Source organism: Mesoplodon bidens, assembly GCF_964165515.1.
Source record: "Mesoplodon bidens genome assembly, contig: HAP1_SCAFFOLD_190, whole genome shotgun sequence".
In the NCBI taxonomy this organism is placed as follows: Eukaryota; Metazoa; Chordata; class Mammalia; order Artiodactyla; family Ziphiidae; genus Mesoplodon; species Mesoplodon bidens.
Genome location: NW_027671870.1, coordinates 296,634 through 320,959, shown reverse-complemented (window position 1 = coordinate 320,959; position 24,326 = coordinate 296,634). Strand labels below are relative to the sequence as shown.

Sequence of the window (24,326 nt, the reverse complement as noted above, 5' to 3'; positions counted from 1 at the left end):
AAGTAAAAATCTTATCACACACTATCACTTTTGGAAGCAGCATAGAGGGGCAGTCAATGGTAAAACACTGGTGAAATAGGTCAAAACTCTAGGCCAAAAATCCATTATTATTATCATCGGTGACAGTACCACAACTGTGCCCTTCATAATTAATAAGCAGTCCTAAGAATCTTCATTTGGCACCAGATGATGTGTTTAAGAGAAACACTCTGGGAGGTTTTGAATCAGACTTGGTTTTGTGTTAGCCAAGTTACAGGAGGATTTTTACAGTGGGGGGAAGGGAAGAAGGAAACGGAGCAGAAAAAGAACTGAAGCCATCATCTACAAACCAAGAAAGCACCGAGAGTTCCAAACGTTATGTCAGACACTAAAGTGACTGATACAGGCTCAAGTGGTTGATAAAACCTATAAAAAGACTACAGCAGCAAAGTCCCCATTTATCTGTAGAGTTCAGAAACTAAAACAAGGAATATTTCAGCTTAACATCTTATCTCAAGAGAATCATACACACTTCACATGTATAAAAATACCTGAAACCAAACATTTTAAAAAGCTCCAATACCCAAAATATAAAGAAAAATATTAATTCAGAAGACTCAATCAATCCATGATAATCACAAAACGGCTGGGCAATCTCTATCTCCCTCCCACACTAACCATCCATTCCCTGGAAGACCAAGGGAGATCAGACCTTCCAGACTTACCTTCCAGACCTTCCAGACACCTGGCTGTGCCAAAATTCGATGGAATCTCCTTGTGGAACAGCAGTTTCCCATCTCTTGTGTCTCTCCCTGTCATGATCATGCAGGAAGCAAGTCTGGCTGTGCTATTTCTTATCATTGTGTGTCACCCATCTGCAACATGATATTGAAAAAGTAGTTCCCTTTCCTCCAGAAGGTTGAGGCTCAGCTACAGGGGTAATTCTCCTGGGCACACAGTCATGATTTAGGCCGACTCAGTGACTTCAACAGGCTTAATCATATGATCGGGTTGGTTTCCAGCTGCATAATGCTCCCACATCTGTAGATAGAGCTGCTCTAGTTCCATCGTGTACTGTTTGGTGTTGAACAGAGGGCTAGATGTTCTCTGCTTCCAGACTTTGCCACGAATTTTCTTCAGGTATTCGAGATCAGTTCCCAGTTTCACAGCTATCTCTTCATATTCTTGTCTATTCTGAGCAATCAGCTCAAGACAGCCTAAACAAGTGAGCTGGGAAGCTGCAACTCGGGAAGCAAGAGTCTCTCCTGGCATAGTCACCATGGGGGTCCCTGCCCAAAGGACGTCCATCCCTGTGGTGTGTCCATTACAGAGTGGAGTGTCCAAGCAGACATCAGCCAGCTGGCCTCTCCGAACATGTTCCTCTTTAGGAGCAACAGGGGAAAAAATGATACGGTTCGGGGGAAGGCCCATATTTTGTGCGTACTGTTGAATATTAGCTTCTCCTGCTGCTGGAAAACACAACAGCCACAGTACACTATTGGGAACACGCTTCAGAATATTTGCCCACATCTGCAAAGTAGATGGGTCAATTTTGTATAACTGATTAAAGTTACAGTACACAATGGCATCTTCCGGTAACCCATACTGAGAACGTGTGGTTACAATAATGGTACGGGGAACCTCCTCTCCAGTGGCAGCCTTATTGTTGATCAGGGTAGTTGCCAGTCCATTGCTAATACTGAATCCATTAATTGTAATCTGAATTTGTCCTCTGTTAATCATTTCAATAACTGCTTCTGCAACAGTATTCATAGGAATGACAGGCATATTAAGAGCTGTATTACTGCTGTCTGCGTTGTCTTCTCCATCAGGACATTTCATCTTGACTATTTGCACATCTGATAGACTATCAAGAAATGCTTGGAGGTCGATGCCATTCAGCACAATCCGATTGTCATAAATGTGCCCATTGGACTTAAAATCAATGACGGCTTTTCTCTTCAGGTGAGGGAACATATTAGCATGATCACCAATAAAGAAAGTATGGGGCATATAAGCCAGTTTCTCAGAATACTGCTCAGCAACTTCAGCAGGTGAAGTTTCCTGATCAGTGATGATATAATCCATGAAAAGCACGCCACTAGTCCCAGGGTACCCCAGCCACATTGCCTGAATAGGAGCTGGCCTGAGAGCAAAGAGTTCATTTCGAGCACCCCTGGTATAACCATTCATGTTTACAAGGATGTGTATACCATCTTGATGGATGCGATCAGCTGCTTTCCCATTGCATGGAATCTGAGAAAGATCAATGAAATGATTGGCTTCTGCCATCACCTTCGCTCGGAAGTTTGTGCCATCATGTGGGCTCAGGGCATAACAGAATATCTCAAATTTATCAGGATTGTGCATGCCTGGAATAGACTGCATAAGATGAGAAGTAGGATGATTCCCAAAGTCAGAACTCACGTATCCTACACGCAGTCGACCATCACTGAGCTTCAAGTCTTTTGGATGTTCATACGGTGGTTTATGAAGGACACTTATATTAGCCAAGCAGAGGTTCCCATGCCTCTCAGCAATAGCCTTCCTGAAGCCATGAGAAAGAGGATAGAGCATACTATGATGAGGCTGCACAGAAGGCAACCTATTCTTCTCCAACTGGTCAGCCACAATGCTGGCCAACTTCTTCATTCGCTCCTCATAGTCTGTCCAATCACAGACAACCTGCAGGCAATGAGCCAAATTACAGTAAGCGTCAGGAAAATCAGGTTGAAGCTTCAGAACAGTGCGATAAGAAGCAATTGCTTCTGGAATATTCCCTGAATCCTGGTGAATGGAAGCCAGATTGCTGTGGGCATCCGCAAATGCAGGGTTGATCTGAACGGCACGAGTATAACACTGCAAGGCTCCCTGAACATCCTGCATCTCCCATAGAGTGTTTCCCATATTACAGTAGGCCTCAGCAAAGGTAGGACTGATTCGAATAGCCTCCTTGTAGTGCATCAGAGCTTCGTGCAGTTTTCCCTGCTGCTTCAATACACTTGCTAAATTTGAATGGGCATCAGCACAGTCTGGGCAGAGCTCTAATGCTTTACGATACAAGCGAACTGCCTCTTCACTGTTTCCCTGTTCTCCTTTGATGTTGGCTAGGTTATTCAGAGAGTCTGCATGGGTGGGACACAGCCGGAGAGCTGTATGATAACAATCTTCTGCTTCGGCAACACTGCCCTTCTCTTTGAGAGCGTTGCCTAGGTTGCAGTAAGCATCAGGGAAATGTGGTTGCAGTTCAATAGCTCGCCTGTAGGCGTCTATTGCCAGATCCATCAGGCCTTGCTCATAGTATACACAAGCCAGGTTGCCATGTACCACTGCATGATTCGGACTCAAGCTAAGGGCACGAAGGTAAGCTGCCACAGCTCTGTCAAAAATCCGTGCCTCATTGAAGACATTTCCTAAATTGATATGAGCATCCAGGAAATTGGGGTCAAGGGTGACAGCCTTTTCAAAGTGATGAATTGCAAGCCAAATCTCCCCTTGTGCATTGAAAACACAGCCAAGATTACTCCAAGCTACTGCAAAGTTCGGTTGCGTCTCAATTGCTTTCAAATAACATGCCTTGGCTTCTTCTAAGCCACCCAGGGCTTTGAGCAGGTTCCCCAGGTCACTGCGAACACAGTACAAATCAGGATTGTACTGAAGAGCAGAGACGTAAGCTTGTGCTGCCCCTTCCATGTCGCCTGCTGCTACCAAAGCGGCTGCCAGGTTAATAGAACCATCGATGAAATCTGGTTTGAGACGCAACGCATGCCGGTAATGCTCAGTTGCTTCCTGCAACTGCCCTCTTTCCTTGTACACATTCCCCAAATTCGAATAGGCTTCTGCCAGAAGAGGGTTCTGTTTAATTGCCAGAGTACTAAAGTGGGCAGATCTGTCCAGCCTTCGACACTGGAAGTGTATAGATGAAAGTAATAAAAGTACACCAGTGTTGCCTGGCTCTTGTCTCCAGAGCTGCATGCAGTGTCTCTCAGCTGCCTCAAAATCTCCTGCCTGATATTCTCGATGTGCCAACTCAGCTAACCCTTGGAAGGAAAGCATACGTTTCGTTGCTTCTGTGCTGTCGGCCATGTTGCCCACGGAAGACGCCATCTGGAGCTTCTGGAGAGAGTGAAAAAAGGGGGTAATTGAGTCCCGCTGCCGCCACTACTGGCAAGAATGTTTCTAGTGGTAGCAAGCACGAGCGCAGCAGCCGTACCACTGCTTTGACAGGCTTAAGCGGCGGCAACAGTTACAGGCACCGAACCTTAGGAACTCTGGTTGGCCATCTACCTCTCATGCTCTTGAAATCTTAATTCTTAACCCTGCCCTCTTCCACCATTTTTCTCCTAATCAGGGAATAAAAATTACCTATCCATTTGCCTTAGAAGAAATCAAAAGTCAGTAGGCCAAACACTTTTTAAAATATGGTTTTCTGTCCATTTGGAAATGAAATTCATGATTGACTTTTCTTCATCATTCATATAGTCAACGTGGAAAACATTAGGGCCGTGAATTTCAATACAGTAAGATGAGAAAATTTTAAATTGGCCTTCCCAAACCACTAATAAGTAACCGATGTTGTATATAATGCTAAAATCTTAGAGACTGAGTTTGATATTTTAAAAGTTCTGAAAACATTAGCTAATTTCTCCTCATCAAATTTCTTATGCCTCAAACCTGAGTATTACTTTTTAAAAGATAAATTTATTTATTTTTATTTATTTATTTTTATTTTGGCTGCATTGGGTCTTCAGTGCTGCGTGCAGGCTTTCTCTAGTTGCAGCGAGCAGGGGCTACTCTTTGTTGCAGTGCCCGGGCTTCTCATCACAGTAGCTTCTATTGTTGTTCCACAACTCTATGGGTTCCTTTTTAGGTCCTACGAAGAACCCTAGAAATTAGTTCATGTAATTATAGATTTTTGCAAAATTGTCAAAAGTGAGATATTTTAATTTCCATCAGGTAAGACCAGCGTCTCTTTCTTTGTCAATTTTCCTTCTATCATATTCTGCTGTGTTGGATCATATTGGATTGGTCACAGGCTTTTTGGAAATCTGGCTAAGGAGATGTTTTCAGTGAGGCTATTATGTGATTTTCAGACACCACCATATGTAATTGACTATATACTATCCCATTACAGGAATAACTTCCAGTACTCTTACTGACTACTCTACTGACTTAACTATCACAAGACACAGAAGCGTAAGGACAAAAACCACCTTACAATATAGCCATGTCTTGCACTTCACAGCTCTCAAAGCATGTGAGTTTGAAGAAGAAAAAAAGAACTGAAAAGTATAAAACCAGAAGTTATTCTGTGGAAAATTCTTTCAATCATCAGGCATGTGAAAGATAAGTCAAAGATTCAGTTTTTTTCAACGCTTAGTCAAAATGGAAATTTCCTTCTGTCAAGAATATACTCCAGGGCTTCCCTGGTGGTGCAGTGGTTGAGAGTCTGCCTGCCGATGCAGGGGGACACGGGTTCGTGCCCCGGTCCGGGCAGATCCCAAATGCCGCATAGCGGCTAGGCCCGTGAGCCATGGCCACTGAGCCTGCATGTCCGGAGCCTGTGCCCCATAACGGGGAGAGGCCACAACAGTGAGAGGCCAGCATACCGCAAAACAACAACAACAACAACAACAACAAAAACAATATACTCCAGGGGCTTCCCTGATGGCACAGTGGTTAGGAAGCCACCTGCCAAGGCAGGGGACACGGGTTCGAGCCCTGGTCCGGGAAGATCCCACATGCCGCAGAGCAACTAAGACCGTGTGCCACAACTATGGAGCCTGCGCTCTAGAGCCCGTGAGCCACAACTACTGAGCCTGTGAGCCACAACTACTGAAGCTTGCGTGCCTAGAGCCCGTGCTCTGCAACAAGAGAAGCCACCGCAATAAGAAGCCTGCACACCGCAACAAAGAGTATCCCCCAGTCGCTGCAACTAGAGAAAGCCTGTGCACAGCAACGAAGACACAACACAGTCAAAAATAAATAAATAAAAAAATAAAAGAATATACCCCATCAATAATGTGTGTAATGGAATGGTGTGAATGAGTATTTTATCAGAATTCCTGTAATGCACAAACCTATAGCAGTACTGAAATCAGTAATGCATTTATAATAGTAAATATTTATGAGGAAGTAATCCATAGAGTTTTTCTCAAAGATAACAATGAAAATTAATGTGACATTATCAATAATAAATTGTGACGCTGAAATAAACTTTTCTAAACTATTAATAACTAAAAGCAAACTCTAATCAACCATGTTAAAAGAAATCTATGTCTATAAACTACAAAGTTTATTTCTTAAAATTTTATTTCTAAAACACATAAACTGTCATATGAGGAGGCAGTTAAAGAATATATAGCTACAAGAGTGGGGAAAAAGTTTTATAGAGACACATCTGGCAGGAGTTAATTTCCAAATGTCATTTTTCTAGATTTTGTGACACCTATAGTATTGATATTTGAAAGCATTTAAAAAATTGTAATTTGAAGATTTGCTACTTCCAGGTAGAGTAAAATATTTTGAAGCAAAACACCATTTCCACTGAGAAAAATAAAAAAAAGCCAAATAAAATAGTCAGCATTCAATCAAAAATTTCTAGACATACCAAGAGATAGAATCATATGACTAAAATTCTAAGAAAAGAACAGATAATACAAAAATATTTATATAAGATATTGTGTATATTTATCAGGAAAAGTCTTTATCAAGAAAAGACTTTAAAATCATCAGAATTAATATTATATTTTATTTATTTGTATATTTTATTTATATATAGATATTTATATAAAGAACTTAAAGATAAAGCCCTAGTTAAGGCAGTGACAAAAGCAGTAGCAGTGGGAGTGAAAAGAAATGGTTATATGCAAGGATATTTTGTCAGTAAAAGTCCAAGATCAAATGTCTGACTGCATACATGGGATGGATAGATGGAGTGGGAAAAATCAAAGTTAACTATAGAGGTTCTAGTGAAGATGGGGTTGCCATCACCCAACCCAAGGGGTTGCGATCATCCCCAAGGTCTAGGAGACTCCAAGGGAAGGTCATGGTCGAGGAAAAGTTAATTGCTGGGAAAATAAGACTCCCAGTCTCTCCATCTCCTTATACTAGTTTTTTTTTTAACATCTTTATTGGCGTATAATTGCTTCACAATGGTGTGTTAGTTTCTGCTTTATAACAAAGTAAATCAGTTATACATATACATATGTCCCCATATCTCTTCCCTCTTGCATCTCCCTCCCTCCCACCCTCCCTATCTCACCCCTCTAGGTGGTCACAAAGCACAGAGCTGACCTTCCTGTGCTATGCGGCTGCTTCCCACTAGCTATCTATTCCTTATACAAGTTTTGTTTTTCTGCTCATATACGTAGCAGCATTTCATTCAAGGGGAAAGTCATTGATCTGACTGGTCAAATTAAACACCATAGTTGAAGGCACATTTACAGTGGTTTCTTCCTCCACAATTTAGAAAGTAACGTTCACAATTTCCCTCTTCCTACACCGCGGAACACATTGGCCATTCCTCCAAAGTTTCCACTCCATAGAGTGGACCAGAGATGACGTTAGCCCAGAACTGAGAGCTTGGCATGAGATGCCAACCCCACCTAGAGCTCTGGCATAAGTTATGACCCAACCCAGCTCTACAGAGAGCTCTGCATGGAATCTTGTCTCAGCCATAATAATGTGATTCTGTTTTTCATTTGGTATTCTTCTTTGCTTAACTTTCCCTGGCCACTCTGACAAACAAAATTTCAGGCAATCTTGGGCCACTCACTAACTTTATTCCATCTAATGTTATCCAGATTCCCAAGAAAATTACTAACAATAAAGGGGGAAATTTGGAACATGGTGAGTTTTAAGTGCCTGAAATATACAGTTAACTGAATCCAGTTAAGTAGCAAATTCTTTGGATCTCAAATATGCCAGTAGAAGAGCAGACTAAGCTCAATTTAATGTACTCTTACTGGAGACACATGTAAATTCTGGGTCAATTTTGAAAATGTTAAAAGCACATAGCTGAGATTAAAAGAAAGAAAGGAACACCTGCATGTTTCCGAAAGTAACAGAGAAATGAAATCCAGAGAAATAAGAGCAGACTGATGTCTATGGGTTCCGTTCCTTAGTATAGGCCTTATGTAAATAGGGGCTGCAGCTAGAAATCTAACATTACCTTGAGGCCAGGAATTTAGACTCAGAATGGAACAATATTGAGAAGTTAGTACAGATATCCTACAGAAATTTCATGAGGAACTGCTTAGTCCATTAAGAGGGCCAAGGGAGGTGGTGAGGAAGATTGATATCTCTTGAAAACCTTCAGGTACAGAAAACATCAACACCTCTGAAAAGTAGGCCTGTCCTTCCCAGAGTTGTGATGGCCAGGTTGTCACTAACCTCTAAGGCCCTGTAGGAATCAGAAACTGCAAGGAGAGTAATTCAAAGAAAAACAGATGCAGGATGGGTGTGGCAATAAATCCTAGGACCCTATCAGAAACAAAATTAAAACCACTCTAGAGGGAAATTTTAACAAACCAGGGAAGAGAGTATCCTAACCAGAATAGAATAATAATGCTGAGGAAGTTACTTTACTTATTTAAGTAATATTCAATGCATTTCCAATGCCAGGCCCTTTTGAAGAATTCTAAAACATATACAAACAATTCATTTACATCTTATATATCCCACCATCCAGAGCCAAATTCACTTAAGAACTGTACTGGTGGAAATTGGGCAGCACTATGGAGAAAATAAAAAGGTGTTTACCATCAAAAAACATGAAGGTAAGAAAGATAATGTCTAATTTTTTAATTATCCTGTGGTTTCTTGAAATCTTTTGGAAACCCAAAATAGAGAAACCTTGGAGGAAATGAAGGTTTAAATATTTAGAGATTTATCAACTCATCTATAAAAGCTATATTAATCTCTTCTTTTAATAACATTCCTGAGAGGTATAAATGTGTCCAGTGATAGGGTTGAATAAGCCTGAGAGAATTTCAATTGTTTACTATTCTTGGTCAGCTCTTAAGACGTTTCAGGAGCATCTTGATTTTCATGGCCTCATCCAACAAAAGCAGGATATTTTACAGAAAGTCCTGGGCCACTTTTTGGCTTGCTTTTGTGTTTATGTTTTTGGTTTTTTCACATCGGGCGGTACATTAGGCTACCTATTGCATACTCCCTCATTCATGCATGCATTCATTCAAACAATATTGACTGAGTTGAGACATTTAATTAACACTCAATAAATGATGTTTAGATGAATGAATGCGCTTTTTATCAAAGTAAGTGTAAGTACTGAGAAAAATTACAGAATGTATGATCCCAGTCCCACAAAAGCTTATAACTGTGTTGAGGATATAACAGATGCTGATGAAATAACTAATACATCATATTGGACAGTTTCTAAGTTCAAAAATGAGTTTTTATAAATAATCAGAGCCTAAGGAGGACAAAGAAGGGACAGTTCATTATGGGTTGAATCTATCAATAAATGTACATTTCAGATGAGATTTGAGATTGATCTCAAAGAAGAGGACTTAGATATATGAACAGAGAACAAAAAAGGCATGGTGATAGCATGTGCATAGATAGTGTGGCCAATATTTATGTTCTTCATTAAAGATAGTCAGAGATAATCCAAATGTAGCTGTTTCCATGGGTCCATTCTCAGTATCCAAAGAAAACGGCAAATCCTATCTCAGTAAAACTAATGAAAAACACAGTCTTTCACAAAGAGATTGTGAAGGAAAGGGGGAGAGAAAGGCTTGCATCCCACACCACACAACAAAACTTATCGAATTATTTAATTTTCTCCCTCTGAAAATTTCCTCTCCCTCTCTCTGTACGTGTCTCTTCTCCCATATCTGGCCACACTCTACCAGCCATCTTTCCAGATCTTTCCAGAACTCTCCATCCTAGTTTCATTAGGCCACAATTTAAACATCTCACAGGTCTCCAGGATGCATCCCCATCACTTATTCCACAAAGACAAACAAAGGACACTTCTCAGGATCACGTTTCTTTGAAGGAAGAGGTCATGAGGGTGATTATAAATAATATAAGGTGGAGAGCAGTGACTTAAAATACCATTTTTCAGTTTAGAATGTGAATACAGGGAACTTTGGGAAACTAGAAAATCTAGAAAGGATTCATTGATAATTATTTATGTTCAATGAATAAAATAAAATGTAATAATACGGCTAAACTCTGACAGATTAACTTTTTCAAAAGTTGCTTTCACACACCTTCACTATTGGGATGTTTGATAAACACACCTTTCCTTCTTTACTTTCTTCTTTCTTTGCAGATACTGGCACCAAACTTTCAAACAATAAGAACCTTCCCATAAGTCCCTTGCCAGGCAATATTAAGGTATAACAATCCAAACAAATGTTTGAAGAAGATAACTGGTTGAAAGCACAGGAAAAGAGCTGGGTTTCTCTTATTCAACAGTCACATAATGAGTAATGTGGGAATTGGTTTAAAAAGTCTCTCTGCATGAGGGGCTAAGGTTAAGATTAAAACTTCTGAGGCCAGAAGAGCAAAATGACTACAAGAATCCACATATTTTCAAGAGCTGCCCTTTGGATGTGAGGGATTGATTTTTCCCACTATTTTTTCAGCAACCCAACTGGTGTGTTTATTAAACGACATAGGAGAATACAGTGTGGCCAAGACGGCTTAGATCTCCTTAGCCCCAAGTCAGATATTCTCCAGTGACTGTCCACTCAAATGAAAAAGAGAGATTAACAAGAGGAAACTGGATACAACTGAGTGTACTTTAATTTTACCTGAATTATTTATTTTGTTTTCAATTTTCCGCTGAAGTGCCTACATTAATATATTTTTAAGAACATTTCCTTAAGTTGAAGTATTCATTCAGTATATTCATTTACTATAATTTAGAAAAGCCAAATGATTTAGGCAAATTCATTTCTATATTGCCACAGCAGTGTATTGTGAACTAAATGACACCTGGCAGTTCTTTACTCAGATACTAACTCAATTAGAAGGCAGAACAAGGATACCTACCCATTCAGGGAAGGAAAGGTCACTTAGCCTCTGTAGCTGTCTTAGGTCTCTCATCATCACAGTAACAAATTGAAGACTAAAAACCATATGATCATCTCAATAGATGCAGAAAAAGCTTTTGAAAAAAATTCAATATCCATTCATGGTTAAAACTCTCCAGAAAGTGGGCATAGAGGGAACATACCTCAACATAATAAAGGCCATATATGACAAGCTCATAGCTAACATACTCAATGGTGAAAAGCTGAAAGCATTTCCCCTAAGATCAGGAACAAGACAAGGACGCCCACTCTCACCACTTTTATTGAAGGTAGTTTTGCAAGTCCTAGCCACAGCATTCAGACAAGAAAAGTACATAAATAAAAGGACTCCAAAATGGAAAGGAAAAAGTAAAACTGTCACCGTTTGCAGATGGCATGATACATAGAAAATCTGAAAGACACCATCAAAAAATTATTAGAGCTCAAAAATGAACTTGGTAAATTTGCAGGATACAAAATTTATATATAGAAATCTATTGTATTTCTATACACTAACAGTGAACTATCAGAAAGAGAAATTAAGGAAGCAATCCCATTTACAATCACATAAAAAAGAATAAAATACATGAGAATAAATCTGCCTCAGGGGGTAAAAGACCTGTACCCAGGGAACTATACGACACTGATACAAGAAATTAAAGATGACACAAACAGCTGGAAAGATATACCATGTTCATGGATTGGAAGAATTAATATTGTTAAAATGACCATCATACCCAAGGAAAGCTACGGATTCAATGCAGTCTGTATCAACATATCAAGGGCATTTTCCACAGACCTAGAACAAATAATTTTAAAGTTTGTATGGAAACACAAAAGATCCTGTATAGTTAAAACAGTCTTGAGAATGAAGAACACAACTGAAGGAATCATGCTCCCTGGCTTCAGACTGTGCTACAAACCTACAGTAATCAAAGCAGTATGGTACTGGCACAAAAACATCGATCACTGGAACAGAATAGAGAGCCCAGAAAGAAATCCATGCACTTATGGTCAATGAATCTATGACAAAGGAGGCAAGAATATGCAGTGGAGAAATGTCTGGGCTTCCTTAGCGATGGTTTCATCAATTAATTTGTTTTCTTAAATGGACCATACTTTTCCATGTCTTTGTATATCCTGTGATTTTTTTGGTTGAAAATTTGTCTTTCAAACATTATAATGTGGTATCTATGGAAATCAGATTCTCCGACTTTCCCAAGGTTTCCTGGGCTTTTGATTGTTGAAGGCTGTAGTAGTCTGTTTGTTTAGGGACCTTTCCAAACTATTTTTGCAATGACTGTTTTCCTTATCGTATGTACACACTGAAGTCTCTGTTCCTTTAATTCATGTTTAGCTAATGTTTTGACAGAGATTTCCTTGAATTCCTGCACCTAAAACAAACAAAAATAAATATACACAAGCACATCCACATTCACACTCAAAACCACACACCTCTGCCCATTGTGCAGATTGCTGGATCACTCCTTCAACATTTAGCTGACCTGCATTGAGTTCAGGGCTCAGCCCATGGTAAAAGCTTAGAGACTCCTCTGGTGTTTTCAGAACATGCATCTTATCTTGAGTATGCATGTGGCTTTCTTAATTTCTCTGGACACATGTGTACTTTCTGTAGGTTCTAATTTCCCAAAGAATCTCCGCCGACTTTGGCTCCTGCCTCTCATGGGGTCTATTGTATTTCAGTGCACAGTCTTCTGCCGCAGCCATCTGTGCTTTGTTAGTTCACCTTGCACTGCTTTTGAGCAATGACCGCCGCTTTTCCAGACTGTGTTCCAAGTTAGCTAAGACAGAGATAAGCATCTTGTGTCAGTCCTTCACGTAGCTCCCAGACAGGTTAGAACAGATACACAGAATAATCTGACAGTACGGTCTCTTCTGCTCCCTCCTGAAGCAGGATTGAGGGTCCCACACTAGGAATGGTCTGCTGCTACTTTAAGACTATCACTGCATTAAGACTCCACCACTTTAAGACCATCACTACACTAACAGTGGATGGGGCAAGGGCAAGTAAAAATGCCACAAAGCTTTCCTGCCATTTTCAAATCTTTGGCTGATTTCAGGACTAAGAGAAACTCAAAGAACCCCACAGCAAGAAACAGTACAATCAAACTCTCAGAAGCCAAAAGACACAGAAAGAATCTTTTCTCACAAAGGAGAAAGAAAAAAGAAATTTGTTACAAAGCAGGGATCCTCAAAAAGATTAGAGCTAATTTCCTATATGAAACCATGGAATCAAGAGGCCAGACATATTTATAGTGCTGAAAGAAAAAAATTGTCCACCAAAAATTCTATATATGGCCAAACTGGTTTCAAAACTTAGGGAGAAATTAACGCATTCCCAGATGAACAAAGGCTGAGGGCGTTTGTTTTACAACTTCCTACCACTGCCCTATGAGAAATGCTAAATTGAACCTTCAGGTTGAAATCAAAGGACACTAGACAGCAACTCGAAGCTGTAGAAAGAAATAGAAATCTCCAGTAAAGATAAATACATGGGCAAATACTAAAGCCAGTATTGTGTTATTGGCTTGTAACTCTACTTTTTATTTCTTACATGATTGAAAAAAATGCATAAAATAATCATAAATCCATGTTATTGGGCTCACAAAGTATAAAGGTGTAATTTGTGACAACAATAATGTAAAGAGGAGAACGGAACTGTAGAGGAACAGAGTTTCTGTGTGCTACTGAAGATGGTTTCAATTGAAATTATATTGTTTTAACTTTAGAATGGTAAATGCAATCTTCTTGATAACCACAAAGAAAATATCAATACATTATATGCAAAAAGAAACGAAAAGGGAATCAAGAGTTCACCACAAGAAAATCGGCTAAGCACAGAAGTCACTAATGGAGTAAATGAGGGGCAAAAAAATGCATAAGACATACAGAAAACAAGCAGGAAACAGACAGAATTAAGTTCTTCCTCATCAGTAATTTTTGAAAAAGTAAGTGGATTAAGCTCTCCAATAAAAAGATGAACATTGGCAGAATGGACTTTAAAAACAACCATAATCCAAGTACATGCTGTCCGCAAAAAACTCACTTGATTTCAAAAGACACAAGTTGCTTTAAAGTTAAAGCATAGAATAAAATATCCCATGCAAATAGTAATAAAAAAGAAGGAAAGAGAGACAGAAAAAGAAAGGGAGGAAGGAAGGAAGATAGATCTGTGATGGCTATGTTACTATCACACAAAATAAACTTTAAATCAAAAACTATCACAAGAGGAAAAGGAGGCCACTATATGTTGATAACAAGTTCAATCTATCAAGAAGATATAACAACTATAAACATATATGTACCAAACAACCCCCAAATATGCGAAGCAAACATTGACAGAATTGAAGGAAGAAATAGATAGCTCTAAAATAATAGTTGGAGATCAATACCTTGCTTTCAATAATGGATAACACATCTAGACAGAAGATCAGTCGAGAGGTATGGGGACTGAATAACACATTTACCCAACGAAACCTAACAGCCATATATAGATCACTCCACTCAACAACAGCAGAATACACATTTTTCTAAAGTACACATGGAACATTCTCCGGGAAAGACCATATGTTAGGCCACAATACAAGTACCAATACATTTTTAAGAAATTGAAATCATACAAAGTATCTTCTTTAGCCACCGTGAAATGAAGGTAGAGATCAATAACAGAACCATTGATAGCCATTTCCCAACATGCCTGCCACACATGATATAAAGCAATGAAGGAAAAAACATAATTTACCATTTAGAAAAGTGGGAAAGAGGACATACCATTGACACAGGGTGTGTGCTGTTTCCCGTTGTCAGGGATAGAAATAAATTAGCATCATTTATTCATTAGTGTGTTAATTTCTTGGTCAATCATTGGGCAGCCAGTGTTTCTCCCTGATGGGAAGATTTCCTATACTCAGTGTTGAGTGGAGCCAACCTTGAAAGGGACATTTTAAAGGATTATACTGTGATGGGCTTCGCAGTACCCTTCCGCCTATGCCAGTATTTAGGCTGGGGTATTTCCATGGAGTGTGTACAATCGTAGGCCCCAGTTCACCAGAATTTAGTTTGACTCGTTTTGTTAATACATTCCCTCAGTACTTTGTCTTTTGTATCGTTTTGCATTTACTTCATTCTTTATTATGACTGCAAAACAACTTTGTTTCCTGTTCAGATGCCAAAAACTGGATATCAATACCTCCTGAGTTTTACACATCACAGATCAGTTTTGGATATCAGGGACAGAGACAACAGCTATTTCCAATGACTTTGAGACATACTTTGAACATGTGATTAACATGTTGAGTGTTGAAATGTGTGTCGAGCTCATTATACTTGCTCTAAAAGGTTTCAAACTGCAAAGATTTAAAAATCTTTATCTTTGAATAGTTTTCCTGTGCTGTCCCTTTGTGTCAGACTGTTAATGTGCAGTCTGGCACCTTCAAATAATGTGGCTTTGTAACCAATAATTTACATGTTGTTTTATCCACAGAGAACCTTTTTTTAAAAATAAATTTACTTATTATTTATATTTGGCTATGTTGGGTCTTTGTTGCTGCATACGGACTTTCTCTAGGTGGGGCGAGCGGGGGCTACTCTTCGTTGTGGTGTGCGGGCTCCTCATGGCTGTGGCTTCTCTTGTTGCGGAGCACGGGCTCTAGGCGCTGGGGCTTCAGTAGTTGTGGTACGCGGGCTTCAGTAGTTGTGGCTCATGGGCCCTAGAGAACAGGCTCAGTAGTTGTGGCACACAGGCTTATTTGCTCCGCAGCATGTGGGATCTTCCCGGACCAGGGCTCGAACCCATGTCCCCTGCACTGGCAGGTGGATTCCCAACCACTGTGCCACCAGGGAAGTCCCCACACAGAGAATCTTAAGGTCAAAACATACAACCTGATTAACTACACTTCCTCCTGTTCACATTTCCCTCATCATTTCTTCATCTTCTGTCTATGTTTCCTTGGCCCTGTTTATATTAAGTGCTTTTGCCATTATATTTGATTGTATGTATTCCGGTGAGTTACCACAATGCTTTAGGAGACATGCTAGGATATAAATGCATTTAAGTAATATATATATATACACATATATATGTAGTTTGCTTGAGTGCAGTGTTTTTTGTTTTCTGTACTGAATTCATTAGCATGGGTCGGTATAATATTTAGCATAGGTTGATATATAATTTGTAAACTAATAAAGTCTTCAAAGTGAGGAAATAAGTCTTTCAAATTTAATTATTTATTTTAAAGAGCAGAATACCATACATAAACAGGTGCCTAATGAAAACTTGTATTCTAATTTGGAACTCTCATGAACACCTAGTTTTTTGTTCTTCTAATGGTATGATAGTAAGTCATTTGATTATTTTTATTTTTATGGCTTTAACTTTAGCACAATGAAATATTCATAAATTTTAAAAAGTATTTTTCTTTATTTGATGGGGGTGGGATACTGGAGAAATGAAAGGTCAAACACCTATTGAGGAATCCATACTTGTCTATATAGTGTGTACTTTTATTTCAATAACTGATTTAAAATTCCTAAAAGGATGCTATAATAAGTTATTATGCCATTTTACAGACTGAATTAAGTGAATTTCAGGGAGGTATGAAACTTGCCTAAGGCTATCCATCTGCCAAGTGGTAGAAGTGAGAATTAAATCCAGGTATACCTATCGCCAAAGTTTCTGCTCATCTCTTTACATCATCCACTTTTAAGAGCCAATGCTTTTCTGCTTACAAATATGACTGAGGTTGCCAGACAGTCAACATTGCTTTTTAATCAGATAGAAAAATTACTGTTGCTTCTCTAAAGACATGTTCCTTTTCCATTAAGTCACTTTAGTTGTTCAAATAATACTTCCAGACAGTAGTCATCATACAGTTGGAGACTAAGAACAGAACTCAGGGATGTCTCTAGCAGTCAATAAAGACCAACTGGGCTCACTGATGATACTTACGGTCATTTCCTCTAGACTAACATAATGTTATTAAGAAGACCCTAATAATTCACAGTACTGCCCTTGCCTGATTGTTTGTTCTTCTCCCTCTATCACTCTCTCTTTCCCCATATTATTATTATTTTTGACAATTTTTGGTGAATTAAATTCAGGGATTAGTATTCAGGAGCACTAGTCACAAAAGCAGAGAATCTTAGCTCACACCAAAGGAAGAAAATAGAGAAAAAGTATAAATTATATGAATACACACATATCACACATGTACCAACTATATGTTGCACTTCTCCAAAATCTATTCGGTATCTGCACATTTATTGTATGTTAGCAGTAAGACTAGAAATGAGCATAACGCTCTGTTTACAAGATACAGAAAACAGACCCAAATATGAAAATTACTAGCAATGAGAATGGGGAAGAAAGACTACAACAAGGAATGTAGATGATATTTTTGTTTCTTAGCTATGGTGCCAAATATTGAACTTTCAACTTGAGACAAGGAGGCCATAAAAAGTTGTATTAGTTTCCTAGAGCTGCCATGACAAAGTACCAGAGACTGAGGAGGTTAAACAACAGAAATTTACTCACTCACGGGTGTAGAGGCTAGAAATCTGAGAAAAGGTGTCAACAGGATTGATTTCTTCTGAGGTATCTCTTCTTGGTTTGTAGATGCCATGTTTTCCTTTTGTCTTCACATGGTCTTCTCTCTGTGCATGTCTGTGTCCTAATATTTTCTTTTTATAAGGACACCAGCCATATTGAATTAGAGCCCACCCATTTGACCTCATTTGACCTCAGTTACCTATTTAAGGGCCTTATCTCCAAATACAGTCATATTATGAGGTACTGTGGGTTAAGACTTCCACATATTAACTTGAGCAGGACACAGTTCAGGTGATAATAGAAGATAAGAGTAATTTAAGCAAGTAAGTAACTATTGTTTACAGTGAGCTGCTTAAGGATATGAATTTACTCAAGAAAAAAAAGAAGAAATTACATAACACTGTATGTTATACAAAGACATTAAATTAATCATCATAACATCCTGTGAGATGGGCATTAAATTAGACTAAGTAGGAGTAAGCAACTTATCCAGAATTGTATAGTTGGTACTTTCCAGAATTTAAACCAGCTATTTTCCCAGTTCCAGTCTACGTTATATATTCATTTCATTATTTGAAATGAATTTTGAGTCTTCATTTTGCTTAGTTTCTGAAGTTATATGGGGATAGAATGGAGTTGGACATTTTCAGTGACATTCACACATGGGGAAGGAGATTGAGTCCAGAAGCTTCAGCAATGTTTCCATGGAGAACGCTAACAACAGAACCAGAAACACCGTTATACTTTTGGTTCAGTGATCTTTCCTAAAGCACTACAAGAATCAATTTTAAGAAGCCCAATGTTTTCCAAACTTTCACCAATGGGCTCTGTAGGGTCCTCTAACAATATCTAAGAGACTAACTAGTTTCACGTTCCAAGCCACATAAGACAAGGAGGTCTGATTGTTCTCTGTGAGGAAATCAAGTGACAATCATAGCTGGTAATTTAGGATAGTTTCTTCAGGGCCCAGGCAAAACCTAATACACAAGTAATAATCATTGTTAAGTGCATCTTTGACAAGGATTCATCAAGTATCAAAGAGGTCTATAAATTGTGAGAAATTATGATCAAAGACAAACATAGACCACAGATATTTAATTAATGCTCAATTATTTACGAGTTTAACTTTGGTTAACCTCGTTTTCCTTCTTCTAGACAATTTCCAATTCATCTCCACAAAGAGACCAGAATACTTACCTTCCAAAACAAGATTTATTGTGTTCCTTTAATTCAAAGCAGACAGTGACTTCTACATTCACTCCACCAAGTTTTGCTAGGAGAGAAAAGGAGACATTATATTTTGTCTTGAATTACATACGCCACCATACTTGACTTAGCCCATCCTACTGGAAGCACTTTGGCGCAGATTCTACAGTCTTGTCTTACATCTTCTACGGAATCAAGCCAAGGGAATCACACATAGTTACAGCTGGAAAAACGTTTGTTCTGGGTTGATACTTTTAGCCTTTACCACCAAGACTTTATCACCAAGATCTATCTTTACAGTCTCTAAACAGGAGACCTTCTTGCCTTCCATTTTCATATTGACAAGGAAGGTAACGGGAAGAACTGAGAAGTACCCAAAGTCAGCTAGCAGCCAGCACAGATAAATCATCTGTCGACATATTGTTTCTTTCAAAAGATATAAACATAAGAGGAAGTCCTAGTGTTTGAAACAACTGTGCATGATAAAATTCCATGAAAACCTAGAAATCCAGATGCAGATCAGTAACATATTGGCTAAATAAGCCGTTATGTTCATGCAAGGGACAAGTGTACAGACATTAAGAAGAACGAGATACTCTTTTCTATGAGATTCTCTTTTCACTGAACTCATCAGTGCTGCAAAAACAATGTTACATAATACTTTTTCTTTAACATTATATCAGGCATCCTCATCTTGTCCTGCATATTGCCAGTGTTACTAAAGTTTATCATTTACCTCTTTCTCTTTTAGACATATAATTTCTTCTTATTTTGGAAGCATTCATCAATCCCTATTTTACTATTTCTTTTAAATTACAAATGAATATTGAATTTTATAAACTATCTTTTGCAGGATATTTCAAGTGATTGTATAGTTTTGCTCTCCTTGGACCTTGTTATATGGTAAATTATATTTTGTTATTTTATATATTCTATTTATTATATATTGTATTACATTTACTAATTACATTTATTATAGTATAATTACATTATAATTAAGGTAGCATTTTGTTTTAGATAGACAAAACACCCAATGGAATAGGAAGCATCTTAAAATTAGATGCAAGAGCATAAGGGAATTGAGATTAAAATAAAATTTACATTTTGGGTCAGGAGCAAAAATTATTCAACAAAAGTGGGAAAATATGGCTATCATTACTAAATTCTAGATACAGCAACTAGTTAAAAGTTAAAACATAATGAAACTGTAAAAGTATCAGAAACCTGGGAGACATGAAATAAAGTATTCATGAGGAATACCTTTCTAAGATACAAAGAAAAAAGGATACATTTAATTATATAAGAATTAAAATTTGCCTCATGGCAAAATGCACTACAAAGGTCAGAAAACAAGCAAAAGAAATCGGGAAATATATTAAGAAATGGATATGCTTTCTTTACAACTTTTGAGAGAAGCACATGTTTCTTTTTCCTTTAACCTGTTATGGGGGTATTAATCTATAATGTAAGTGCATGGTTCCTTTCCTTTAACCTCTAATGTGAGATTTAATCTATATGGTAAGTGCATGGTTCCTTTCCTTTCATCTGTAATGTGAGTGTCAACATGCGGCACTGTTTCCAAGCACAGACTTTGGATGTCCCTGTACTGGTCCCATCACTGACCATCCACAAAAACTTACAAATGTTGCTTCACTTTCCTGGGGGTTAGAGTCTTAGCTACGAAATGGAAGCAAAACAGAACTTTCCCGCAGGGATGATAGAAGGTTTAAAGGAGTAAATATGTAAGTGACTTAGGACAGTGCCTAGTACAAGATAGATCAATAGAAGTACTTATCAATTTTTAAAGAGACAGATGAAAGAAATCAAATGTGGTGATTTCAATCTATTGATATATATTCTTGACTTTAAATTACCATTTCATTCATTGGATGACCTAACTTGCTCATGCTTTTTCTTACTCTGGTGAACTTGGGTAGCTAATATCATAGTTTAAAATTTTTGCTTTTATATTTACAAGTAAATTTGAGCTGTAAATTTCTTTTTCCTCACAGGCCTAATCTATTTTCAGTATTAGGATTATATAGACTTCATAAGATGAATAAAGGAGCATTCTTCCTTCGCTACTCTCTAGAAGTTTTTCTTTGTTAATATTGATGTTATCTGTTTAATAGAAGTTCGATAGAATTCACCTCCCAAATGATCTGGCTGGGTCTGGTCTTTTCTTGGTGAAAGACTGTAAAGTATTGACTTCATTCCTTTACTGGTGAAAGAACTCCAGCTATAAATTTCCTCTTGTGTCAGTTTTGGTAAACTTTAGGAGCTAGGAACTTGTCCACTTTACAAAAATGTTCAAATTTACTGGCATTTCATATATTCTCTGTTTGTACTCTCTGCTATAACATGGTCCTGATTCTTTCTGTATATTATTTACTTGTGTTTTTGTTTTGCTTAATCAAAGTGTGTTTTCTAAATCTTTTCAAAGAATATTCTTTTGACTTACTAAATCATCTCAATTTTATACTTTTTTCTGTTTTATTAAGTTCTGCTCATATCTTTATTATCTATTTTTTTCTATGTTCTCAGGGTTTATTGTTTTACTCTTCTGATGTCAATTAAAACACTTGGTTATTAATTTTAAGAAATCTTTTTAGTTATAAATAGTTGAACTTCTTGAAGATTCCAGCTTAGTTGTAAGTATCTAAGGGTCAGCTCGTCCACATTGTTGCTAGCCTAAGGCTTAGTTCACCCTATCGCAATGCATATATTGACATTTTTTCCCCTCGACTTTCTGTGTTTTGCTACTTCTCACTTTTCTTTGGAGAGAAGCCCTTTGAAATACCCTTAACTTATTTTACAGCCAATAAGTCTTTAAAATAATGTGTATTTTTTTTTAATTTTTTTTTTTAAAGTTTATTTATTTATTTTTTAAATTAGTTTCTGCTTTATAACAAAGTGAATCAGTCATACATATACATCTGTTCCCACATCCCTTCCCTCATGCATCTCCCTCCCTCCCACCCTCCCCATCCCACCCCTCCAGGCGGTCACAAAGCACCGAGCTGATCTCCCTGTGCTCTGCGGCTGCTTCCCACTATCTATCTACCTTACGTTTGGTAGTGTATACACGTCCATGCCTCTCTTTCGCCTTGTCACAGCCCACCCTTCCCCCTCCCCATATCCTCAAGTCCATTCTCAAGTAGGTCTGCGTCTTCATTCCCGTTTTGCCCCTAGGTTCTTCATGACTTTTTTTTTTAAAATTCCGTATATATGTGTTAGCATACGAAACTGAGCTATTTGTAATGAGGTGGATAGACCTAGAGTCTGTCATACAGAGTGAAGTTAGTCAGAAAGAGAAAGACAAATACCGTATGCTAACAAATAATGTGTATTTTTAAAGATAAATCTACTTATATAATTAGGCAGAAAATCTGATCTGCCATATTTTTAAAAACAGCATAAATTCACTCTTCTCCATGATTAATCTGCTGTATTACACGACCTTTGAGTTTTTAGATTTATCAATGACATGTACTTGAAAAATGTTTTAAAGATCCTACCCAGTCTTTTAAAACACCCTTGTTCCTTGTTTCAGTTCTAGTTTTATGTATATTTTCTGCCTTGCACCTGATTATTGCAACATCTGATGGATGGCCGTGGGAATCTAATCCTGGTATTGATTGTTTTTTGCTGATTCTCTCCACTTCTAGCTGATTTCTTCATTATTGGATAAATTTAGATCATGAGTTCACGTTTAGCTAAACTTTATCTGTGGGAATGCTATAGGCCTGTGTTGAAGGTCTACCTCTCCAGAAAGGATTTAGTTTTGTGTTTGGAATACCATCGATTTGGGAGCATTTTAAGTTAATTTCTTAGCTTCTGTTTGCAAGACCGCACATAAATTTGCAACCCAAACACTGTGAACACAGATCTGGGGTTCAGAATTCTCAAGATTTTCTACCTGTTTCCTACCCAGAGCAGAGGCCAAGAGAATTTGGTCTTAGTCTCCCTTTGCCAGCAGATATTTTTCCTCCTGGCACACCCTTTCATTAAAGGTGAAGCTAGGGATAGATAGGTTTAATTCTAACTTCCCATCTAGTAGGGATGGAGTCTTACCTTCTGCCTCTCATGTGGTCATGGCCATTTAAAAACAACTCTCTATGTCAGGTGTATCATTAAACTAAGGCATCCAGACAGATGCCTATTTTTATGGCCTATGAGCTATGAATAATTTTCACATTTTAACTGGTAACATTTTAAATGGTTACCTAAGTACCTAAATAATATCCTCAATTTTGCCTCTTTGGTCTACAAAGCCTAAAATATTTGCCACTTGGCTCTATAAAAACAGCATTTCCAGCTTCTGTTCTAAGCTATCAAGATCTTCAATCCACTCCTAATATAGCTATAACTCTCACACATGTTCCACCCTTCTTTCATGGGTCCTGGAAATTTCTACTGCATACTTCAAAAATCAACCACGCACTGAAAAATAAGTTGTGTACATTTAACCTAGCATACCTAACCCTTTTCCTTTAGGAGAGTTTTTCAAGTAATCTTGCCCACCGTATTCTTTAGAGCTTCATTAATAATGGCAAAAAATTAAAACAACTTAACATTCAACAAATGGGAATTGTTCATAACAATTATAGAAGCACATACAGTAGAAAACTATAAACTGTTATTGAAACAGTGAGACATAACTAGTTTTATTCTTAGAGAACTATGTTTATTTAGGTCCCTTTTGTTTAAATAAGTATATTTCTGTGTATGTATGTACATAGTCATGTATTTATATACACATACATTATTTGTATGATATAGTTATATAAACATATGAAATACATATCTATACACATACCTTTGATTTATATTTGTATACATACACAGGAATATAATTATATATATTATATAGTTATATACATTGAACTGAAAACTGGTAGTATACATATATATCGTATATAAATGTGTGTCTATGTGCATGTGTAGAAAAGCAGGTTGAGAGATATGGAAGCATGAGTTAGACAGGGTTCACGATTGTAAAAGTAGTTATGTGTAGGTAGTGAGGTTAAGGCCCATTTGATTGAAAATATTGCATATTTTTACATGAATTGTTATGATGAACAGATTCCTATGTAAATAAAATTATAAATAGCTATACATACTTGTATGTGTAATGTATAATTAAAATATATATAGTTTTATAGATGTATTATATTTATATTACATAATATAATTGTCTTATACTAATACATTATGTATTGTGTTATAGAGAATATATTAACTATAGTGTATTATATCAGATAATAATAATTATATATTTATAATATATATAAACATATATATATTGATAATTTATATATTATGATATAATTGTTTTATAATCAATATTACACGATATATCATATTAATATTATGAACATATTAACCATATAAATACATTTCATTACTCATATATTTTGTATATAATATATGCTAGGCAAAAATATATATTAATATAATACATAATTGTTATACATTAATATAAATATAAGTATATTACATTTATATATCAATATAATATT

At 37.4% G+C, this 24,326-nt stretch overlaps 1 protein-coding gene across 1 annotated transcript in view; it reads right to left on the bottom strand.

The window, feature by feature from the left end:
- Nucleotides 1–945: 945 nt before the first annotated feature.
- LOC308610881 (UDP-N-acetylglucosamine--peptide N-acetylglucosaminyltransferase 110 kDa subunit-like) overlaps nt 946–24,326 on the bottom strand; it is a gene marked incomplete at its 3' end in the record, with an annotated part of 28,229 nt that continues 4,848 nt past the window's right edge. The window contains exons 2-3 of the mRNA XM_081259880.1: nt 18,796–18,871; nt 946–4,095 (exon numbers count right to left, since the gene is read on the bottom strand). Coding sequence (XP_081116006.1) covers nt 946–4,086 — 3,141 coding nt within the window. The 5' untranslated portion in view covers nt 4,087–4,095; nt 18,796–18,871. The remainder of the gene's footprint in view (nt 4,096–18,795; nt 18,872–24,326) is intronic.